This window comes from Streptopelia decaocto (assembly GCF_964273445.1).
Source record: "Streptopelia decaocto genome assembly, chromosome: Z".
In the NCBI taxonomy this organism is placed as follows: domain Eukaryota; kingdom Metazoa; phylum Chordata; class Aves; order Columbiformes; family Columbidae; genus Streptopelia; species Streptopelia decaocto.
The window spans coordinates 65,317,411-65,333,294 of NC_138657.1; the positions used below are offsets into that span (position 1 = coordinate 65,317,411).

At 43.2% G+C, this 15,884-nt stretch overlaps 1 protein-coding gene across 1 annotated transcript in view; it reads right to left on the reverse strand.

Annotated features, from left to right (window-relative positions):
- The window catches only part of THBS4 (thrombospondin 4), a 38,855-nt gene that overhangs the window by 8,349 nt on the left and 14,622 nt on the right, over window positions 1–15,884 (reverse strand). Inside the window, exons 6-17 of the mRNA XM_082075024.1 lie at window positions 15,652–15,703; window positions 14,135–14,307; window positions 10,857–10,994; window positions 10,147–10,224; window positions 7,395–7,547; window positions 6,168–6,272; window positions 5,832–5,939; window positions 4,181–4,340; window positions 3,460–3,578; window positions 2,761–2,813; window positions 562–755; window positions 142–320 (exon numbers count right to left, since the gene is read on the reverse strand). Coding sequence (XP_081931150.1) covers window positions 142–320; window positions 562–755; window positions 2,761–2,813; window positions 3,460–3,578; window positions 4,181–4,340; window positions 5,832–5,939; window positions 6,168–6,272; window positions 7,395–7,547; window positions 10,147–10,224; window positions 10,857–10,994; window positions 14,135–14,307; window positions 15,652–15,703 — 1,512 coding nt within the window. The remainder of the gene's footprint in view (window positions 1–141; window positions 321–561; window positions 756–2,760; window positions 2,814–3,459; window positions 3,579–4,180; window positions 4,341–5,831; window positions 5,940–6,167; window positions 6,273–7,394; window positions 7,548–10,146; window positions 10,225–10,856; window positions 10,995–14,134; window positions 14,308–15,651; window positions 15,704–15,884) is intronic.

Consider the following 15,884-nt stretch of genomic DNA (forward strand, 5'->3'; position numbering starts at 1 on the left):
ATTATGGCTCCTGCAAAATAGTCAGCCAACAGCTTCCACTTTCCCTTGTTTGCCAGAAGTCCAGCAATTACAGGGACAGTTTTACTGTGGTTTTCAAATGATCTTTCTCAGACACGTAAGAAAGATGAGATGTATTTTTACCTGATTCAGAACCACCCAGTTGGGATCAATCTGTGCATCCCCCTCTGGGTCCAGCACCACTGTCTGATAGGCTCTGAAGTCTGTCAAGGTAATCTCTGCATTCTCAGGGCATACATCGATCCGATCAATCACTGTATCCTGGTCAAAATCAGACTCGCAGATATCCCCAACTCCGTCACCTGAATGCATCAGAGAAGTGAAAGCAGATTTATGGTGCTGCAAGTAATCACACCTGGGTCCCCAAGAAGCAGATGGAGTCTCAGCCCCGATATCCACAGTGCCTGGGGAGGGGATCTGGGGACATCCTGGGATGAGTGTATGCACACATGGTGACTGTGTTGGATCCTGGTGCACGTGTGTAATGACTGGGGAGGGATGCAGTGCCTAGGCATCAAAATGGCTCCTGAAGGCCCATCTTACCATTATCGTCTTCCTGCCCTGGGTTGGGGACCAGCCTGCAGTTGTCAGGGCCTGGAGGCAAGAGGTCAGGAATGCCATCATTATCATCATCCTCGTCACACTCGTCACCCAACCCGTCCTTATCTGTGTCCAGCTGCGAGCTGTTAATGATGGTAGGGCAGTTGTCTGTGCTGTCCTGGTGCCCATCGCCGTCGCTGCGAGCACGGAGACAGAGAGAAATGGCATGTCAGCATCAGCTCCTGCCTCTGCACAGGAATGGCACCGGTGCCTTGGGTGGGACACACACTGGAGGCACCCCCAGAGCTGGAAACAGACCAGGGGCACCAAGACCTCGTGTTCCTCAGCTGGATGAACAGAGTGGGGACACAAAACAGACTGTATGATAAGGTGGCAGAAAGATGAAGACTAAGCCTGGAGCTATAAAAATACTTAGATGAGGAAAAGAAAAGAAAGCCTTCCATAGAGTGGGAATAGCTACCAGAGCCCAAGATCCCAAACAACATCCACTCTTAAAAGGCATGTAAAGCACATCCAGCAAACGCAGTGTCACCAATCAAAAGGCACTCAGGAGACAGTAAGAGCTCAACAGCTGGTGTCCCTTGTCACACGTTGTCCACAAGGGTCTTGGTGATCATGAACATGCAGGTGTGAGAGTGAATAAAAAACTATGGGAGACTCTGCATGAGCACCTGAAATCAGACTTTTTTAAAAACAAGCACCACTTTCACGCCCCTGCATAGCAAGTTGTTATTTTTCAGCCCCATACGTGAGGCGCGCAGTAAGCAAGAGAGGAGAAAGTCTGTAGCTCCCAAGCAGCCCTCCAGCCCATAGCTGTGTCAGCTGGTTACGGTGAAGAGTCACCAGGAACAGGGACACAGACTACAGAATAGGGTTTGAGAAGTTATGGGGTGGCTGCCTTGTTTCTGCATACCAACAGCTATGTGCATCTTTGCAAAAGTGTGTCCTTAAGTCCGGTGTGTTTTGTATAAACAAAATAGTTTCTGGCAATAAGCAGGCATGCTTCACCTCAGTAGATTTTTGCCTAGCACAGGCAGAGCAGAAGTGGCATGCAGCCAAATGACGGCAGTGCTGCAGCTTATATCTGCATATTCCCACTTATCTCTCCCTCCTTAAGAAAGGTGCTTTAATTTTAGGTCACAGCAACTAATGTGTGCACATTCTTGAGATAAAATGCAACGAGGACCATGCATGTGTATCTATTGCAAGGTTAACCTCAGGGAGAGTTAAAGCCTTTCCACCATATGCTTCAAATACACTAGTTATGTCCGAGGGAAAGAAAGAACCATGTTCTTTTTTAAAACAGGAAAAAACAAGGCCATATCGACTTAAAACAGCTCCCAGCTTGGGGGCTTGGCAGCTACTGGGCCAAGACTGGGAATGCTCCCTGGGAGGAGGGAAATGGGGTCCCCACACTTACAGTCCCAGACAGCAGCACCGACCAATAGACCTGGGTAAGACTTTGCAGCCGTCTACACCTGGCAAAATGCTGTGCCAGCACAGAATTTATCACTTCTCTCTCCTCTTGCTCTAAGTGAGGAGCCCAGGGGAACACTTGCCATCCTCAAAGTTGGTTATGCAGAAGCTGCTTCCAGCCAGGCATTAGCCGTTCACCATGGGACGTGCTCCCCCAAATGCTCAGAGCGTGTAAAAGCCACAGAGGAGCCTTGCCACTATGGCTGTCCTAAAGCAAAGGGGTCTGTCTGCAAATGGTTTACACTTGATAATAAAATCCTATTTCTCAAATGCTACGTTCTTATGGAAAAACACACAGGCATTAACTGTGAAATTTCTGCTAAAGGAAAAAAGGAAAGAAAAGAGGAACGAGAAATAAAGAAAAGAAAAAAGATTTTACCTCACTAAGAAGCTCTGAGCAGTGCTCTGGATTTTAGAGCCAGAGAACTGCTCTGAATGTCACTTCCACAGGAACTCAGAGGAAGCCTGTGTGAACATGGGGCTAGAGGTGAAGGGCTCTATAACTGTACTGCCACAGGGCAGCGAACCAACTAGGCTGATAAATCATAACACTGTTTTTGAAGTAAGATGTCTTTGAGGAGGCAAGGGACTTAAGTCCAGGCTAGTCTGAGGGATGAGAGCTCTCCAAGCATCAGTAGCGTGCTTCAGCTCAAGGCTAACCTCTGCCACTTTCCTGCTGCTGCTACAGGCCACAACACAGCATACCTGTCCTGATTGGTATCGCAGGAGTCTCCAACCAGGTCGTTGTCAATATCCGACTGCAAAAGGAAACAGAAAGTTCCAGTATCAGCTGCTGAAAGCATCTGCTAAAATGGCAGTATTAAACCAAAACACAAGCAAATAAAATTAAATTAAAATGAAAGAATGTGAAAACACTTGTTTTACAAAATGTATTTTCTTGTTTGCATCACCTATCTAAACAAAAAGTCAGTTTTATTAAAGAAAAAAACCCAGACGATGAATAAACAGGCTTAAATTTGATTGGAGAAGTTCAAGCAAAATTCTTCTGCTGCTGGAAAAAAGTATCCCTCATTTCTAACTACGGTTGATTTCTAAGCAGCTTTAAAAATGTCCCATGTTTATCTAAAGTTTCCAGCATTTTTTGTTAGTCACAAGGGGCTTAATCAAAATTCAAAACATGAAAAGTCTCACTGACTTCTTGCCTAGGAGCAGAGAAAGTTTTACTAAATGAGGACACTGGGACTTTGTCCTAATTAAAGAAATACACCTGGTGGCTCCCCTTTCCCATGTCAGGAGAACTTGAAGCTCCATAAACTTTCCTGAGTACCTACTGTTGAAAGATAAACACTGTGGCTGCATAAGCTGCCTCGTTCTCTTGCATTCTTTTGGACCTCAGCAATCCCTCTCCCTAAACGAAGATATATTTTCTTTCTGCCCGCTGACCTGGTTTGGGTTGCTAATTGTAGGGCAGCTGTCACAGGCATCACCAACACCATCGTTATCCATGTCCTCCTGATCTTGGTTGGGGATCCTCTGACAATTATCCAAAAGGTTCTTAATACCTAGCAAAAAGTGGACAATTCCCGTATTTGTTATTGGACAAAATAAACAGCAAAAACAGTAAAGACACTATTCCTCTTAGGAAACTACTTAATTATGCAATGACATTATAAACCTGCACAGCAAATCTTTCTTATTTGTGCATCCATTCATTTAACAGAACTTAGAAACATTTTGCTGAAGAACAGCTTTCAACCCCATCACACACAATTTATTACACACAATTCATTCTGTCCTGTTCCTGTATTACAGCTTACAGGATGGGACGTTTAATCTTCATTATTACATTTGATGGGTTGTGATTTTGTCACTTCTTTCAAGCCTCCTACAGCAATGAAAATAAGACAGTATGTAGCTCTTGGGCACCTGGGACAGGCAGCAGCTGGGTACTCTGGGACATGTCTACACCTTTAACGAATTACTGAACAACCAACAACCTTAAATTATTCATGAAACATGGCTTGGTTTATCTGCTTCCAATGGAAGCTAAAAGATATATATTAACCTAGAGAGTAAGTATTCCAAACACAGGTTTAATGAACAAAGACAATATTAGCAGCTTGTTCAAGAGCATCAGAGAAGCTGGAAGTGAAGAATTACCAACCATCTCCATCCATGTCATCATCGCAAGCATCTCCCTTCCCATCACCATCTGTGTCCCTCTGGTCATTATTCAGGACATTGCGGCAGTTGTCACAAGCATCTCCAAAGATATCTTGGTCGCCATTTCTCTGGTTAACATTGGGAGCCAAAACACAGTTGTCCTGCAAGAGACAGATCCAAAACAGACATGAACCAGGCCCCTCATCTTTAATTTCTACTTTAGTGGATTTACATAACTCTTGTATTTATTTCTGCTTTCACAAGAATGGTTACTATGAGCAGTTTGATATTTTATGTGAATATTAGGTCTGGATCAGATTTCACTGGCTCCCTCAAAGCTCTGCTTTGAATCACATTGTGGGAACCCTAAACATTAACACCCAGTATCATAAGGCTTTATTTGCAACTTTGACTTCCAACTCTCACTTTGGATAGGTCCATGGTGAATAATCTGGTTTTGGGTTTTGTGCCCTGGCTTCCTTACACATCCTTCTCAAAAGCTGCAGTTCAGAGACCCTGACAGGGTTTACAGATGCTCTCAGTGAAAAGCCATTGCCCTCTTCTGGTAGAGACTCTAACCAAAGTGGAAACACTTGGAAAATCAGGACTTTTTAATGCAAAAAGGTACAAGTCTCTCTCTCTTCCCCCCAACTCTCCACCCCATCCACCAATCTGCTGTTGGTTCTCTAAGACTCTCAGGAGGTATATGGAGAAAACGTTATTTCAAAGTGGTGTAAACTCTCCTCTCCCATCTAGCACACACATGGCCTCATTCTCTTGCACACACACAGGCAGAACAGAGCTTAGCAACCATACAGAAGATACTTGACTGTAAAGGCACTGAACCTGCACATAGATTTACAGTTGAAGGAGAATGTAACATCTTTCCTTACAGAACATTAATAAAACCAGTTGCTTCAAGCTACCAGAATTTAGGGTTGGCCTCTGTGGAAAAACAGCCTGAGACAGACCTCCTGTGATTGCTAGTCTGCCCAAGCTCCACACATAAATTTGTACTCTGGATAGAGTGTTCTTGTTGTCTCCCTTGAAGTGCATTCAGTAATACCACAGAAGGACACTAATACAGAACAACAGTGGGCATGTGAGGATACGGGGTGAACGTAAAAGGGCTCTTACAGTCTGAATTTATTCTCAGATGTATTCTGCAGTAGTGTACCCACATGGAAACTTATTTTGCTTTGAGAACACGATTTAAAAGTTATTCCAAGTTATTGGCTAGATACCCTTTGATTTCTGCAGGTTTCGGATCCCTCATGGAATATGATGTCAGATTAACCTGCTCTTCAAAAAGAAAAACACTAATGCAAGTAAAGTTCCTGAAGGCTATGCTTTGCAGAGTGTGGCAGAAGGATACATGTTCTGTATACAAAAAGCTCTAGAATTCAACGCTAAAATATAATAATGGAACATATACTGGTGGGATTTGAGGCTGGGTGAGACAGCCTGGATTTTTTAAGTCTTACAAGACTGAGGATTATATAATATAAAAGAAAAAGACAGGATTTACAGAGCTGCTGACAATGGTGGGTATGGGATAATCTCTGGCACAAAGTAGTGAGCCAGATTTCAAAATCACTGCCTACTGCAGTAACGTGAGCTTCTTCTGTCTGCAGAGATCCCTACAGCCTGACCTGCTCATTGGGAATGCCATCTCCATCCGCATCATCATCACAGGCATCTCCAATCCCATCACCATCGGCATCTTCTTGTCCAGAGTTTGGGACAAATCTGCAATTGTCCTAGACAAAAAAATGTCTGGTATTCTATGGGTAAACTGGATACTTTCATAATTTGAATGACCTTTTCTATTATTGTTTTAATTAATCAATTAATCAAATTAAATAGCATTTATCCAGAGGAATTCAATAACTCAAAAAAACATTAATACATCCAGTCATGTTTCTTCCGTTTTTCCTCTTCACCTTTCAGGCTCTGAACTGTTATAGGATTAAGAAATGATTCCTTACCTTTCTGCAGCTGTCAGCAGAACATGAGAGCTCTTCGTTAGGGTAGCCATCAATGTCAACATCTTTTCCGCAAATATAACCATCACCAGCCCAGCCAATGCCACACTATCAAAAAAACACCATGGTAGTACTACCAAAAGGTTAATGAGTCACTGTAGCAATATTCAAGAAGGAAACCCCACATCAGTCTTGAAAACACTAACATACAGAAGGCATGGACAGACATTGAAGTACAATAAGGTACACTTCAGCATCCGCCAACGTGGAAAGAAAATCTTTGTTTCAGGCTCTCTGTATCCAGCCACAACTATAAAGAGCTAAGACTTGATGTTAAACGGAATGTGTGCCTGCAACACCTAATGATTTCAGTGCACCTGCACATAAGCTTCTCCTAGTCAATTAAATTGGTACTCAAACCAATGCCTAATTTGTGTTGTAACTGAAGATGCATGCAGAGAATTGCATGTCAAACTGTGGCCTCTCCTTAAAACAAGGACTTGCCTAACACAAGTATCTAGGCATCTTCACATCTTCCCATTACAGCATGGGCTTAAAACATCACAAATTCCTCTGCTCTGAAATAGAGGTACTTAAAAATGAGACCAAGGAAAGCGCCAGCAAAATCATGCACTGTATCCAGATTTAGGACACAGCTTTAGTCTCTTGCTTACCCTTGCAAGCTGGAAAAACTAGGTAATATACTTCAGTTAGATTCCTACAACGATAGTTCATATGCTACTTGGTGCTCCTCTGCCCCCACGGCTGGAAAGCACAGTACAGCCTACCTGCGCCTAGAATCTGTGGTCTCAGCTGGAAAAATACCACCTTGATCAGCAGGCAAATAGAGGCACGTTGGGTATGCAGAGAGGATCCCTACTCACAGCTTTGTAGCTGAGCACCAGGAGAGGAATTTGTCCTTGTGATGTCTTCTGAAGAGTGACACTGGATGGTCTTTTCTCAGGAGACTATAGAAAGTCTATAAAAGCCATTCTCAAAAGATCTAATTACACAGACACAGTAGATACGGTACATGAGTATGGGTGCCTTACAGACATGCTGCAAGAATAGAACAACTGCAAGACAGACTCAGCCCAGTTATTTTTTTAGCCAGTGTGCCTCAAACTGGTTAAAACACTCAACTGTATAAAACAACCACAGAGACTTCCTCAGTTACAACCTAAAAAAAGCTGGTTTTCACTGTATAAATGCAGGAATTTATGAACTCACAATACATGTCACTTCTCCTCTCTTCTCCTCAATACAACGGGCATGGACACTGCATGGATTGAGGGCTCGATTTCTGCAGCTCCTCTCAGCCTGGCATCCCCTGACTTGGTCTCCTGTATATCCTGGTTTGCACTGGCCACAGTGATAAGAGCCCTGTAAGAATAAAAAGTTAGTAGCCGGACTTTTAAAACAACCACATGAGCAAGATGCATGTCACACTGCTTATGCTGTGCAAGTGTAGTTTTTCACCCATTAAGGCCTCTTGGCACTGTGAACAAACTTTATTTTCTATGTGAAATTCAGGTTTGGCTCCCACAGTGCAGGCTGGAAAAAAAACCCACTCTAGTCTCACCTGTTTAGACTAGTCTGTTTTTAAGCCAAAGAAAAGTCATGTAGCAGCGAAAACTTCTTCACGATGTCTTGTCCCTGCCAGCATCACTCTGAACTGCTTCCAGGTGGCCAAAACTTTGTGCAGCACTGCTCAGTCATACTGGATGCTCTTATTTCTGTGTAAAGCAGACCCATCGGCTTATCTAAACTCACCTGGCCACAACTTTTAATCAAAGACAGACATGAAAGTCCATGATCTCTTTGCCCCATTTTATTTTTCTAACTTGAATGTTTTAAAGCCAATTTGAGCTAAATGTTGTACTTCAAAAAAACATTCAGGAGTTGAATACATGGTCATCCTCATTTACACTAAAATAAGAACATCCATGTAACTTTTTGCAGTGGTTTACCTAGGTTTATACATATGTGTTTTATATTTGTGCCATTCTCGTGTGTAAACAAACCCAAAGGAGCTAAGACAAGGAATCTCAGAGTGTGCTGGGACAATCACTACATGAGACATAAACAGATAAATGATGTTAAGAAGGGGTCTTCTTTAGGCATGTCATGCGGCTTTAGTCTCCATCTCATGTACTTGTAGATTTGTAACCTATGACATGAAAGTTAATTAAAATCAACCTTTTTTCCTTATAGAGAATAATTATTTTTCACATGCCAAGGAACAGAAACACGCAGATCTCTGACAAATTTGTGTATCCATCCCTTTGTGAAACTGAGGCACTTCACACAACTTCACTCTTCCCTTACAAAGCCTGTTGGAGGAACTGTCAGGATTGTCCCCATCCATCATGATTGAGAGATACATTTACTACCCAGCTGGCCACTGTATTTTAGTCTGTGCTGTCTGCATACTTTCAGCCTGAAGATTAAGATACACAGATGACTGAAGAGTAAAATAATCGGTGGGCCAGGCACATGATATGGCCTATATGAAACATACCAACCAATGCATTTTCTCCTAATGGAGGCAAGGGTAATATCTTCTGGAGTCTGCTGAATTTGCTCAGTATGTTCTGTCCTATATCAAGCTCTGGTATGCATTAAAATAGCCTTTAAGGCAGCACTTCCAGACCAAACTGTAAAGGGAGACAGAAGTAAAAAACCCACACCACTCTGTTTTGACAGGCAGCAGGACACTTGTTGCACTCTGCAAACAGGACCTGATGGCCTCCTGAAGAGGACTAGTCATGCAATAAGATACAAGTTGTAACAGACATGTTCTAGATGTAAAAAACCAAAACAAACAAAAAAACCCACCCACAACATATTGAACAGTGAAAGCAGTCCTAGAAAAACAAGGTTATTCACAAGGGAAGCACACCACTTCGAACACTATTAGCAGCCTCGATGATACCTAGCTGCAAAAAGGACCACCTTACACCTGCAGGATACTTTTAATCTTTCTCTTGCTATGGATAAAGCCTGCTTTGTGCAGCCAGCTCTAGCAGAACAGTATTTGACAGTGGGAAGTGGCACATACAGGACAACCAGGTGATCAGGCCCATTTAGCACAGATTTATGAATGGTAGGTCCTGCTTCAACCACCTCGATCTCCTTCTATGACAAGGTGACCCACTTAGTGGATGAGGGAAAGGCTGTGGATGTTGTCCACCTGGGCTTCAGTAAAGCCTTTGACACCGTATCCCACAGCATTGTCCTGGACAAACTGGCAGCTCATGGCTTGGATGGGCATTTTCTTCACTGGGTAAAGAACTGGCTGGAGGGCTGGGCCCAAAGAGTTGTGGTGAACAGAGCCAAATCCAGTTGGTGGCCGGTCACGAGTAGTGTTCCCCAGGGCTTAGAATTGGGGCCAGTTCTGTTTAATCTCTTTACCAATGTTCTGATCTGGATGAAGGAATCAATGGCACCCTCAGTAAGTTTGCAGATGACACTAAGTTGGGTGGGAGTGTTGATCTGCTGGAGGGCAGGAAGGTCATACAGAGGGCTCTGGACTGGCTGGATCGATGGGCTGACGCCAGTTGTATGAGGTTCAACAAGGCCAAGTGCCACGTCCTGCACATGGGTCACAACAACCCCAGGCAACTGCTCGTTGCAGCAGTTCCCAGGTGGGAGGAGATGAGAGGAAGCAAAGGTTTAATCTTTCAAAGGAGGTTCCTTGCAATAACACACTCATAAATACACATAACCGGATGGTGTGGAGAGGAGTTCTTGCTGTTCCTCTGGGAAAGTGATCAGGATACAGCGCAGATGGACACATTAATGACAAACCAAGTATTGGGTTTTTTTTATTATTAGTCAGGAAAGGGGCAAAGGGTTCTTTGGCTTAGATGAAGCCAACAAATATATTATTCAGCTCTTCAATCAGAGCCATAATCAATCCTAGCCTCAAAGAATTTTAAAATAATCAGTTTTTTAAAGCCACAAATGAAAAGGTACTTACCAAAGTGTTTATGCAATGGGAATTTGGAACGCAGAGTCCAAGTCCACCATTCTGACATTCATCAATATCTAAGCAGATCTAGCAATAAAACAAATCAACATGTAAAAAAAAAAACAACGTCAATTTGAGATCTGAGTTTGAAGAAAAGCCACTAAAATTTGAGTCTAGAAAAGAGTGATAGCCTCTCCTGAAACCACTCTTGGAATGGCACAGATATATCCATAGGCTAGTGTTCCAGTGGATCTCCAGACACACCTAAAACCTGCAGAGACACTGTGATACAGGAAACTTCAACCTTAGGATGGACTTCTGGTTTGCCCACAAGAGTTTAGACAAGAACTATGTTCCCCTTGTGGAGCGCTACAGGAACGTGCAAAAAATGACAGTAAAATAGGCCTTTTCTACTGTACTCTTCCTGGTTCAAATCCAGTTTACAGAAATCAACAGAGTCCCTTTAAAATTGATTAGAGATACCAATAAAGACAATGACATTTTTTCTTGTCTCCATACCAGCCTGAGTATTGGGCTGTTAATGCTCCCATTAAAGCCAAGCAAACACAACCCAGATCTTCTAATTTAAAGCCTCTGAGCTCTGTCTAACTGCACAAGGCAATATAGAACGACTGAAGTATAAATAAAATGCAACACAGATGCATTGATATAAACGAGTGCCTTGCCATGGTAGTTACCATGGGGATGCTACCACTCACCTGCTTATTGTTCTTGGCGTAGCTGAGTCCTACCCCTTGCACGGTTTGTCCTGTGTATCCTGGGGGACATGTCTCGCATCGGAAACCCGGAGCAGTGTTCACACATCGTACTCCAGGGAAGCAAGGGCTGTAACGACACTGCAAAGAAACAAATGAACCAAGCACACATTCGTGCTTCAGTAACATCCAGGTGCTGGCTGTGTGCACAGACCTCTCAGTCAAAGGCAGTGCTCTCTGCAATGTCTGCAGGTCTCCTCTTCAGGGCTGGCTTACAGAGGAAACAGTCTCTCCATGTATTTCTGACCCCCATGGGTCTTCAGCTATCCCTGTAATTTAAGTAACATTTACAATCTTCCATCTTAGCCTGTGGCTGATGCCCTAAGCTCTGACTGCCAATCCTTCCCCTTGCTGGGCAGGTTCAGCTCCCTCAGAGGCTGAGAGTCCTCTGGAAGGGTCCAGACCACAACATCAGGAGATCTGTGTAACTCCAACGCACCTGCAGTTGTGTTTTGTACACACGAAAGTGGCAGCAGCATTTTCCCTCATTTATATTTGGGCAAATCTCACAGCCAAAAGTAAGTTCAAACATGAGCCAGATGAGCAGCAATGTGTCAGTGACACCCACACATTTCCAGACCAGAGGCTCACAGACAACCCTCAGCACTTCTCCCAAAATACCACATGCCCACAGCATCAGCCTTGGCCTGAAGGCGTCATTCGCTTCATTGCTTCATATAGTTTTACAGAACAGCTGTGACCCATTTCACCAGCCTTGAGGGTGCCTGTTTGGGAACCATATCCCACACTGCTGCCCCTCCAACACCAGCCACTACATAGTATTTGTAAGAGTACCGAAAACATCAACATGTCATCATGCAGCATATGGCTCAAAGGCAACAATTAATAAGAAATGTAAGAAATATAAAAGAGTTTTTAAAATATGCCTTTTTCCCCCTTGCATCACTAACAGAAAAACATTCACAAGATGGAGGCAGAACAAGGCAGAAGATATCCACCTACGACAAACACACAACTTGCAATCAAACACACACACAAAGGAGTAAGAAAAGGTATACTGAATATCAAAGTGTGTTTCATGGAAAGATTTGTTAGAAGTAGGCTCACAAATAGCATCACGAAAATGTAAAACCTAGGACGGACATTTTGTGCTCCTTATTTGCTGTGGACTTTTTATTGTAGGCAGCAGAGGGCACTCAAATTACACTGTACACCAAGCAGAGCTGCAGCTCCCAAGATGCAGGGCATCGGCATATTAAAGTAATGTCTTCAAACTGGTTATGAATAAGGGAGCATATTGCACAGATACTAACAGCCTCGGAAAAAGTGACAACAGCTCTTAGTGAGTAAGCATCCAGCTTTGTCTTTATCAGAATTTGTATATGAACTTCTTTTTAAATGGCAGCTATTAAAAAGTACAGAAGTAGTTTATTCAATAGAAAGGTGCTCTCCCAGAAGAGATTCCTAAAGACTTAAAAAAAAAAAATATTACTTTCCTTCTTAATCTCAGCTGACTCAAGAAAACAAATAATAGGACACATCCCCTCTTATTAGACAACGAAAAGCTATTGCCATTTATTATATCTTCCCCCCCCCCCCTCCACAATTGTAAGTGACACTCCAGCTGTTAAAGGAGATATTTACTGGTGAACAAAACTACCTCAGACTAGGTGGCACTTTAGTAGCACTGTCCATGTAAAGACCTCATATAAGCAAGACTGCATCTCTGTGACACCGTTTCTAATGGGAAATGAGGTCTGCCACATGGACTGGTGGCAGGAACACAAAGGCACATCAATCTCCAGTGGCAGAGTCTGACCGCTCACAGAAAACCATGTTAATATCAGGCCACTACAGACCAGTCTCGGTTTGTTTTCCCATTAGTGCTGTCACAGGTAGAGTGCTCCAACCCTGGAAATGGTAGGGAGGACATTATTGCCACACTTTTCCTCACTGTGGGTATGGCTCAGGAGGTGGAACCCATCCGTAGTGGTGGGCCCTACCCAGGCTGGTTTGAAGTCTCTCCCCAGCCATCTGTGGCATGAAGCTCGCACCACAGCTGTCTCAGTTTCACCTCTTGCATTCACATTTCAGAACTTCACCTCCATTTTTCACACCTTCTCTTGCAGCAGACACTGTCCATGCCATGTAAGACAAAACAAAAGACACCACCTACAACTCGGGAAACTGCGACAGTCAACCCACTTTCTCTCCCCAGTGTTCATTATAGACATAAACAAGCTGGGCACATCACATCTTCTCTGCTGATGGTCTACAGGGGGAAGTAAACCAAAAGAGCAGTTATAGCATATCTGTTGGCTAGGAAGGAGAAAAAAGGAATTTCTTTTGTTGTTTTAAATCATTAGGCAGGTATGCTGGTAGTACAGGCACAGTTAATAACCTAATTCTCCTGGTTCCCTGTTCTACTACATCCAGGTGCTTTTCCATAACAATCACTAAAGTAATGGCAAAAATCATGACACAGGAAAAATTCAGTGAAGTTGTAGGTGGTTGTGTTGTTTGTGTTCTGAGTAAGTGTCACATTCCAATTAACACAGGTTTTATTTAATAGTTTCAGATATTGTGAATTTATTAACTCAGTCCTCAATACAAGCAAACTCTAAATTTCTAACATATAGCACAAGGGAAAAAAAAAACAGACTTATGTCAACATTATTAGCTTTCAACACAACCATAAAGAAGCAAAAGGAACAATAACAATAAATTTTTATTTTCATTCATAGACTTCTAAGGTAAGGCCAAACGCATGGCTTCAGTTTGGGTTGAAGAGAGGGCTTTGGTCTCCAAGGCTGGTTCAGGAGCACTACAATTTAAAGAACAAAGCCCATATTGACAAGAAGTGCTTATGCAGTTCTGGCTGTAACAGAAACTACTGCATCTTCTTGTGGAATAGAAAAAACTACATCAAAAGCTTGGTTTGGTTATTGTTGTTGTGGGGTTTTTGGTGTGTTCTGCTTGTTCAGGTTTTTTTTCCAAACATCAAGCTCTTAAAAGAGACTTCTCAACTCACCAGGGTATTTCAAGTTCTCACACAGATGACCTCCACAAAGTTGCAGCAACAGCAAAATCGGGAGGTAGAATCAAATCAGAATGAATTAATATTCATTGTGCAAGCAGTCAGCAAATGCTGAAGACATCAAGCATCAGCATCCTATTGATATCTATGAAACAGTTGCTTTTTAGCTTTTTTTTTTTTGCCCTTTTTTTTTTTTTTTATGCAGTGAAAGTCACTATTTTACCTCATCGATATCTGAGCAGGTAACTCCATTTCCCGTGAGCCCTTCAGGGCAGGGGCCGCACTGAAATCCCTCGGCTGTCTCCATGCACCTGACTCCCCTGAAGCAGGAATTAACTTCGCATTTGGGTTTACTGCGCCTAGGAAGCTGAGTTGGAAAATTCACAGTTCCCAAACCTTTAATGCAGAAAGAACAACAGTTTCAGCAATTGAAAGAAACATCCATCACGGCTTTTAGCTGGCAAGCGTTCTGAAGAGATCCTCAAGATGCTGCGCAGCAGGGGCTTCGTCTTTCGGCACCGTGCAGCTAACAGCTGTGCTGTGGCTGAAAAGACCTTATGTTTGGAATGGCCCAGCAGCTTGCTGTGTCCCCAGACATGGGAAACTAAGGCTATTTTGTTAGGCCCACGTGCCTCTCCTGGCTACACGTGGGAGCCCTCCTGCTTGGTTAGTCCCAGCAGAGATCTGCTGCTGGCCAGGGGAGGAAACTCTGGAAGCCAGTGAGCTCAAATGGCCCAAGGGACTCAAGTGTGATGGTACAAGGCATTTCTCTGGCTAAATCGGCAACATCACCACTTAATAAAAAAACAGTGCCGTGGTTTCTCAAGAGTGTATATGACAGTTTACAAATAAGAGAAACAAAAGCAGTGGCAGCTGGCAGCCCAGGAACATGCTGCAGGACATGCAAGTACACTGGCTTAGGTGCAGAGACCAGGCCTGGGGAAAAGCAAAGTTTTCTGACACTGGCAGGTCACGAATTTTGCTACTGATGCATGCAGGATTTATAGACTTTTTCTTTGGTTTTCTTTGGTTTCTTTGGTTAACCTGGATGGAGCTCAACTTGTGTTTTGATGAGGCTGACAGACTGGGAGAAGAAATCAGCTAAAAGGCCTGATGAGTTTAAGGCCTCCTGCCCAACCGAGTAAGGAAGTATTTTGGTTTTTATACTGAGTGCATGTGTTTCCTGATTGTCAGTTGTGTAGTAGGGTCATGCAGTGGCGTTTGGGAAAACATTTATTTCTTCCATTGATTGAAAAGATGGAGACCACCCTTTGGGTCTTACTGCTGCTAACCAGTGACTGCCTACTCAGAACCCGATGACTTCCAGGTGGACTGCACAGGATCTTCCTCAGACTAACAATGCCAGCCAGAGCAGAACATGATTCCTCCCTTGTCCTCCTACTGAGATTGTTCATGAGACACCTGGCAGTCAATGTCTCCCTCCCCAGGAACATGTGCACAGCTCTGTGGCAGAGCAAGAACAGAGAGCACAGGGTGTTACTGCTTTCTTTAGTGGGCTTTTATTCTCCAAGAGGTGATAGCCAGGTCTATGCAAACTCAAAGCTTTTTCACTAATGAAAATCTATTTTAAAGTTGTGTCCAATACATCTAGAACTTCAGACAGTCTTTTTTAAAAGTACTTCTTAGTAACCACATAAAGCTGATGCAATCAATACTAGTTTTAAAATGACTGTACATCTCATCTGGTTGCCTTTTACAGGCAGCAGCAGGAATACTTACCACATGCTTGGCACTCAGCTATGGTATTTCTGAGAAAAGTTGTTTCTTTGACCTTGAGGATATAGAAAATAAACATTAGTTGGATGCAGGCAGCTCCAGTTTGCACTTGGCTGCCAGAAGAATCATTATCATTTTTCCCCAAGATGCCACTCAAACCATGCAACATAGGTACTCCATTTTGAAATGAGATGCTCTTTGTACTCCATAAAATTAAGGACAGTGATAATGGTTGT